Source organism: Triticum aestivum, chromosome 2D (genome assembly GCF_018294505.1).
Source record: "Triticum aestivum cultivar Chinese Spring chromosome 2D, IWGSC CS RefSeq v2.1, whole genome shotgun sequence".
Lineage (NCBI taxonomy): Eukaryota > Viridiplantae > Streptophyta > Magnoliopsida > Poales > Poaceae > Triticum > Triticum aestivum.
The window spans coordinates 636900313-636908905 of NC_057799.1; the positions used below are offsets into that span (position 1 = coordinate 636900313).

Here is an 8593-nt window from a genome sequence, read left to right on the forward strand (position 1 = left end):
GGTGCGTGAGGCCATGCATGGCGATGCTTGGCTTGAAAAAATTAGGCTGCCCATGGACTGGAGAATGGAGCACATTACACAAATTGTGACTCTCTGGGCTCGCTCTCGGTCTATTCACCTTCTGGACGGAATCGAAGATGACATCATATGGAAGCATACGACAAGTGGTCACTACTCCGCGACCTCGGCATATAAGGCTCAATTCCTTGGCGCCACGCGATCACCCATGGGCCAGACGATCTGGAAGGTCTGGGTGCCCCCAAAAGTCAATTTTTTTGCATGGCTTGCAACTCAAAACCGACTTTGGACGGCGGATAGGCTCCAGAAGCGAGCTTGGCCAAATTGCGGTTTATGTCCTCTTTGCAAGCAGACTAATGAAACAGTGGATCATCTCTTCTTCAAGTGTCGTTTCACTAGGAGGCTTTGGGGCATGATCAAGGATTGGCTTGGGCTAGACGGCATGGACACTTATCGCTGGAATGACGAGCGCTCCATCAAGGATTGGTGGATCAACATGTCCGAGAAGAACGTGGAAAATCGGAAGGCAATGGCAACCCTCACCATGTTGTCTTGTTGGAATATTTGGTGCGAGCGAAATGCTAGGGTGTTCCAACAAAAATCGACGCTGCCATCCATCATTTTTGGTAACATCAAGAATGAGGCTAGGCTTTGGATCGCCGCCGGCGCGAAGCACTTGGGAAACATCATGCCGCGAGAGTAGAATCTATGTATCTTATCTTGCTTTTCTGTTGTAAAAGCAACTCTAAACTTCTTCTTAATTAATGGATGAGGCAAATCTTTTGCCTCCGTTTCGAAAAAAAAGGTTCGTACCAGAGCTCTTCACACCCTCCGTCTGAGTACTCTCGGTTCTTGACTCCTAGCGCTTCAACTTGAAAGGGATGCTAGCATGTTTCTTGATGAACTTGTACATATCTACCACTGTCCGCTCCCCCTCAAAAGTGATCTGAAAAGGTATAGCAAAAATAAATCAACACACTGAATCAGTCAATGTTCATAACTTAGGAGATGCATGTGACCCCAAACGTTTTCCTGTTGCCTTGTCAACTAATACCTGGTTGAGGAGAACTAAGCTTCTCCCAAAATCACAAATTGGTTTTATCAGAGAAGCTTGAGACTACTCCGTACTCCCTCCATCCAAAAATAAGTGTCGTTTCGGGTTTTCGTGCCACACGTTTGACTTGATTTATAGAAAATGTGTGCAACATTTGTTTCTCCAAATAAATTTGTTAAAAAACTAGATGTAAAGATCTTTCTGATGATACTAATTACTTAGTATAAATATTAATATATTTTAATACATAATTAATCGAAGATATTTCTCGAGAAGCGAGAACGACACTTATTTTGGGACAGAGGGAGTATGCGACAAACAATTAATAAAATCAACACACTTATCCTACGGTGTTCCATGGCCATTTCAGCTCCTCTTTTGATCTTAACTACTAATCTACTGGATCTGCCATTCCTCACGTCACTAAATACTAACAGTGAACTGAATTTTCGACCACAGAGAGCGAGCTACACCAGAGGATATAAGTAAGCATAACCCACATGAAAAATCACGAAATGTTTAAAGGTATGAATGATTGTCAATGCAAGAATCATGAGCCAGGAACGGGTTTCTGTTTGAGGTGCAGTCCCAACAAAGCATAAAGATATGACTGCTGAGAATAATAATGTGGTTAATGCCTAACAGATACCACACTTCAATCAACAAGTAAAACGATCTAGTCATAAGCACTTACAGGCTCAAAGCTTTTCTTCCCAGCAGGATAGAAGAGAATAGTTGGGTATCCGTCAGACTATAACAGGAACCCAAGTGTCAGATTTGTATCATGCAATGGTAGTAAAACTGAACATAATGCATATCAGCAAAGAGTTATTCGCACTGCCCCATGCACCAAATTCAAGAAGACAACCTAAGGAGATTGCCAAATTATGTCTACAATAAGAGCCACGATTAATCAAGTGTGTCCAAGTTCAGCTAGTATCTAAGTTCATTGCTATTAGTGCTAGTTAGATTTCAGCTTGCAGTTAACAACAATAATGGACAGATCATATGAGCCATTGACTGCATTAATTAGGAGAATATCATGGGCAGTAGCGGATCTACAGCCCGGGCTGCCCTTGCTGCAGACTTGGTCTTGGACAAGAAAACATCACTCGAGCTACTAATAAAATGTGTAGAACGTTATAAAATCACAAAAGATTAAGACTAATTTAACTGAGTCAGCCCTGGTCCAAGACAAGTTCTGGGATCCGCCACTGATCGTGGGCAGGTTAATAGAATAATAGCCCTGAATCAACTATATATATGTGAGAAAAAGATGTGGCATGGCCAGCAAATTAGTGCTCCCGTTGATGATGTTTTTTTAATGCTTGCTTTAGAATCCGTGCTGCACTATACACTACAAACTATGAACATAGATATGCTCAAAATTATTAAGTTGGTACTGGCTATAGATACTGTCACTAAAACACATTTTTCAAGCATTACAGTTTTTATAAATCCTAAAGTCATTATAAATCCTAGTGACATAATAAGTTACAAAAACATAAAGGTCAAATTAGCATTGAGATACTGTAATATGTTTTAAAAAAGATAAATATAAAAGGAAGCAAACCATTTTCAAGAAAATGCATAATCAGCCAAAACCAACCATCAAAGGCAGTAATGCAAACCTTTGCATGTGGATGCTCATTTGCAGTACCATCCATTTTAGCTATCACAAGGGAGTCAACACCACGTAGATGCTTGGCTAGTTTGTTGTAAGTAGGCTCCAGTGATTGACAGTGCCCACACCATGGTGCGTATATCTACATCCAAACGGCATGTCATTATGATTAACAAAACGTCCTATTTTTATAAAGAGATAATTGCATGGCTGCCCCCCACTGTAAGGCCTAAAGCTGAGTTTGCACTCCTTTTGTCACTTTGCAACACTGCCCCTGCTGTTCCTGAAATTTTGCACCGGTTGCCCCTAGTTTGTGTAAGCAAAGTAGCGGCAATGGTGAGAACATATTGAGGGAAAATGGTGCGAAGTGAAAGAAAAAAGTGAGGGAAAATTATCCCACAAAGTGGAGGGCAACCATGCCGATGTCCTTTCCTTAATGTCTGCCAAAGTGCCAAGAACAGACATCCAGAAGTACATCTTTTGATTCATCCAAAACTATTAGATCCAGATTCTTCCCAACAACAACTTTGACATCCCCATCATTCTGTGTGGAAACGCAAGTACAATGTCTCAGTAATGCGAACTGAGTGAAGAATGGGGATATATCAGATAATTTTCATGAGTTGAGACTCACAGGTTCAGGTACTGGTTCAGACTTGTAGAATGGTGTAAGCTTGTCTTCCAAGAAACCTTCAGCAAAGTCCTGACAAGAGCCAAAATATTGTAGGTATTAGATAGATGAGGCTTTGTAAGGAAATGTCACCAACTCCGTAGTCCCACCTCCCAAGTACTAGCAGAATCCCACATCAGCAGTGACAAAATACTGAAATGCCATGAGTACACTATTCTTTAAAAAAATTGTACAGTTTAGTGCTAATTTTGATAAAAGTAGAGCATTGCAATCTATTCATGAAGCATTCACAGGTTAGTGTGCCTATCTATGAGAGAGAGAGAGAGGATCACACTGGTTTGCCACCACATAGGCACGTGCATAGAAGCATATTCATTAAGAGCTCTCGAACACTGTAGGTAGTTACTGCTATAAGATTGTCCTTGTCCATCTAGAAATAGAGAGCACAGTACTAGCTCCACAATGGACCTATAGCACGCTGTTCAAGAAAAATACGGGTCGACATATAATAGGGGTATTAAAGCTGATGCTTCTTTAAGTGTGTTATAGACTAGCTACTGACTAGTAGTTAGCTTTACTCTCTCTTCTTTCCTTCTCCCCTCCACATGCAAAACAACGACAAGGATCCTATATGGCCAGCTGAGGTGGCATTGTTGGGGAACTCTATGAAGATTTGCACTCGAGTGGCATACAGCACACTTAACAAGTTTTGGGGCCAAATCTGCATTTGTGGTGCTTAGGGGGCCTGGATATGATACCGTTGATCTATTTTACTCAACAGAAAAACACATGGACACAAAACCAAGTCGATTAATGGTTAGTTAAACACACAAATCAGCTTCAAATTAGTAACATGACGAACACTCACTGTTAACCATTAGTTCTTTCTCATGCGGTGCATAATATATTTCAGCAATTACCTTAATGGCTTCAAGTGACACCTCACCGTCAAGGAAAAATTTCTTAGCATCTTCATTACCAGTGTAAGCATGAACCTGCAGAAGAATGCAAATGGAATTTACAAAATTACAATATAAAGACATGAAACCAGGTTAATGATGTAAGAAAAAAAGGTATTACTGTGGTCTCTTGTCCAGTAATACCAAAGTAGTCAGCAACTGGTTCACCAACTTCCTGATTGTCTAGCTCCACAAAGACAAATAATAGCTACATATACATGAACACACATATGCATCAATGATTCACAAAACACACACCAAGAAGTATTAAGCACAAAAAATAGTACAAGGAAAAACAACCAAAGAGTTGGAAATTAACTTGAACATAGAACAAAGCAAAGGATAGAGGTCCAAAAAAATCAGTTGGTCAACAATGTAAGTGAGGTTAATCGCATGAGATTAGATTGATTGAGCCTCTCGGGTGGTATATATATAGAGTATGTGAGGCAATTTGCCTCCCCAGACACATATGACAATACAAGGTTGCAATCCTAATTGTCCCCTGCTCCCCCAACACACACAGACAGACATAACGGAAGCATCGCAAATTGTAAGACTGAGGATAATAGTGTGTGATTAGATTGACTGAGCCTCTTGGGTGGTATATATAGAGTACATAGACTTCAGGGGCAAGTTGCCTCCCTAGACACATACGACAATAACGGATTACAATCGTAATTACCAAATATACTCTAACAAACAAAAAGAATTACCTTTCCCTTAAATGGCTTTGCTCCTTCCTTGAAGATGGGCAGAAATTTGGAGGACTCGCTTGCAACAGCAAATAGTAAAATCTGACTTGCAAAACAAAGACAGTATCTCAGTGAAGTAACAGTATATGGACAAAGAAAATGTTAGAATGCAGAAAAGAGATCCGATTGTAGGCAACACAACATGCCTGCTTCTTGATTGGGTTGCCAAAAATAGAAGGGGAAGTTTCTTGAGTTAGTGTGGTCACCAAAGGAAGCTTGTTAGCAGACACAAAATCAGCAATGGCTGATGCTTTAAACTCCCCATCTGCATCACACACATTGGATTATATATGTTAATAGGTGCACAAAAAATTGAAAATAAGGCTGGTACTGAAATCTAGAATAACTAAGATATGAAGGCACCTACCATAGAAGGTCAACTTCTCCTCCTCTTTCTTCAGAAGTACTACTGATGGACGCTTTGCTGCTGTGTCGATATGGAAAAGCTTAGCAACATCAGGAGTCGAAGTTTGATAAAAGTTTATGCTCTCTTCCAGCCTTGAAGCAGCAGCAAGCTCGTCACTGTGAGCACCCTATATAGTAGAAGTTCGCGTAATAATTAAAAAAGGGTCCAAGGTGTCAACATACAAGTCATCAACCACTAATCATTTTTGTTGTTGCGAGTTATTTTCAGCCATTAAAATTCGTCCTCAGGACATGGAAGTAGAACATTTAACCTTACTTGCAGGACATATATTATTGAAGTGTGACAATAAAACAGCAATAAAACATGAAAGCCTCCTTTCACTTAATTCAGCTGGAAGTCAATAACACAGCAATATGGTGAAAAAAAGTATGGAAGGTTTTTTTCCTTGATTCAAAGCACATATGGTACCGGTACCTTGTTGTAATTAAGCACCACAATTGTTTTTACAGTCTTAAGTTCCCAGGACAATTTGGTCAAACAAAGTTCCCAGGACAATGTACATGTAAGTGTGTGTTTTACTTATACCTCATTGCTCTGAGTTGTGTAACGATGGAATGGAACAGCGGTAATGTAGTTCCAGTGGCTTTCGTGCATAATTAAACATTTTCTTGATACTAGCAATGATAGAAAACCACATTTGGAGGGACCAAAGAAAGGACCTTTTACAAACCGAAGTAACAATATGAAAAAGCGAAACACATGAGATAGAATGGCAAGACAATGCACCAGGAGTACCGCCTACCTTAGACGCTTCAAGTCGGTGAATGTTTTTTAAGCACGCTTCTGCTCAATCTGTCGGTTTTTACCTGAAACCAGAAACAGAGTTTGTTGTTTGCAAAACCCATGATACTGACACACTGAGGTAAGCTCATATCTATGTCAAATTGTCAAGAAAGAAGTGGCAAAAATGGCCAATGTTGTGTCAGATAGGCAAATGGAGAACTTTTTGAAAACCTGAATAAATAAGATTGGTTAGCACATTCATAACAAACCTGAATGAAAAAAAGAAAAAAAGTGCAATGGGGTCGTGACATCACCTTTGGATTGTGAAACTAAGAGACGGTCAGACAACAGGTACAACTGCTCAGTGATATGTGACGAGGATGAGTGTCCAGCTCGCAGGCAAAACCGCAAAGGTGCCAACAATGTCAATCTGCTGGCATTATATCACTGGGCTGCTAAGATCCGAGATTTTGTGCTGCAAAACAGGCAAGGCAGTCAAGGTGCCTTTGCCATTTGATAGTATCCATTTCAGCTTTAGCGGATACAAACAATTGGGCAAGCAGAGAAAGTTTATAACCCATAAGCAAAGCACGCTCAACTCGCATCACAGATTAGCAGTGCAAGGCTGTGGGGATGACCACCAAAGCCACGAAACCCACATGAAAGGAGGCAAGAAATCGGCAAGTAAATTTGTGATAACAGATCACAGCAGAGCGAAAATGACAAATCAAGTGCCCAATGCTCAAAAGGACACAAGTGATGGTTTAATTAAATTCCAGATAGGCAACAAGACAAAAAAAACACATTGATACCAATTGATGGATCTCCTTTGATCATACAGAAGTGAGAATTAAGTTCACAACTAAGACTCTAGCGATACAAGAGAGGACATTTGTCGCCGCAAACTCAGCCACCACATCTTACTCTGCCTCAGCCTCACCACTCTTCTTATTGCCCTTCCTTGAGTAACACAAGTTCATCGGGTCCATCTAAGAGCACACAAAAGAGATCATTAATAGAAATACAAATGGCCAGGATAAAACCTGTCAAATAGGCACACAATCGGCTCACCAAGTTCAGGAGGAGTCAGGAGAAAAAAATGCTCACCTTAGACTTCAATCCCTCATAACTGCATCCCCGCATGGAGTAGATTGTCGGTCTGAACAAGGTGCTCGGGGATACGTGCCTAGAACTCCGCTATGGTCATGCTACCTAACAGAACCTGGTCTGACTGACCTTTTAAGAGTGTGTCGAGAGTTCCAACTTGCGTTGCCAGCACTCCAGCCCTAAATCTGATCTCGGTCTTAGCACGTTTTAGCTGACCCGCTTGGTACTTAATCCGAGAAAACGTGTGGAGAACGCTGTTAGGCCCCTGTAAGGCGGCATGTGGATTCATGGCGGGCAGTAGGCCTTCGAGATCGTCGCGGAGGTGTTGGACAGCAAGAGCCAACCAGCTAAATCCTTCCAGAACGGTTAGCTTCTCACATATCCACAACCTTGCTCGCACTAGGGAGTGGAGGTGCTGGTACATGTTGGCGCCGACGCCAGATCCCCCAGCGTCACCAATTTTATGACCCGATTCAGACCGGGGAGGTTCTGCAGGGCTAAGAGCTGAGCATGTTTTTAGGCCAACACTTTCGGATCAACAATTCCCTTTTGGAAATCTTACCCTGCTTTTCCTATATTCTAATCAACAACATTGGTTTATTTATTTATTTTTGTGTACATTTTAGGGCCCTTGTCATGACCTATATTCTACAGACGCGACAAATTGTGATCTCTTCCTTCTGAAAATAATACGTCTAGGTTTACTCAACCGGAGTTATATTTCTAATCTTCGCCCTTTCGGATATCACATACAATCAAACTTAGTGAAAACAATGTGTTACTTATTTATAACCGGACTAAAAAAACGGGTGTAACCAAGATGGGAGGGCCCCAACTAAAAATTATACTTGTAAATATTATACGAGTATACATTTGGGCCCGGGGTAATTGAATTTTTTTTCATACTAAACTTTTATACTTATTTGAAACTAAGTGTAGCATATTATAATTTTAACTAATATAAGTTTATATTACTTAGCTATAAAACAATGTTTCCAAATAATAATTGTATTATTATTTGATATATAGTTGTAATGTATATCATTGAAAATTTTGATTTTTACAAATTTAAAATTGTATGATATATCAATTTTTTCCTTATTATTAAAACAATCTTTCATTATTTCCCAATATTGCATAAATGATATAGTATATACACATTTGCATATCTATGTGTGTGTACATATATCTTTTGATATTATTGAATATCATGGTATAGATTTCTAAATCATATAAAAAATATTTTAATAGTGATTTCTAGTGTATATTAGACACTCACATTCATAGAAACTTATAGG

At 40.0% G+C, this 8593-nt stretch overlaps 1 protein-coding gene across 1 annotated transcript; it reads right to left on the reverse strand.

Annotated features, from left to right (window-relative positions):
• Positions 1-877: 877 nt before the first annotated feature.
• LOC123050636 (protein disulfide isomerase-like 1-4) lies at positions 878-8385 on the reverse strand. The gene is made up of 13 exons (XM_044473399.1): positions 7411-8385; positions 7113-7177; positions 6272-6339; positions 5991-6124; positions 5406-5571; positions 5245-5303; positions 5000-5080; positions 4408-4494; positions 4248-4322; positions 3331-3399; positions 2704-2838; positions 1767-1823; positions 878-964 (listed from the first exon to the last, which is right to left on the reverse strand). Exons 1-13 carry the CDS (start codon positions 7717-7719, stop codon positions 878-880), a joined length of 1392 nt encoding a protein of 463 aa, XP_044329334.1. The 5' UTR covers positions 7720-8385.
• Positions 8386-8593: the final 208 nt, after the last annotated feature.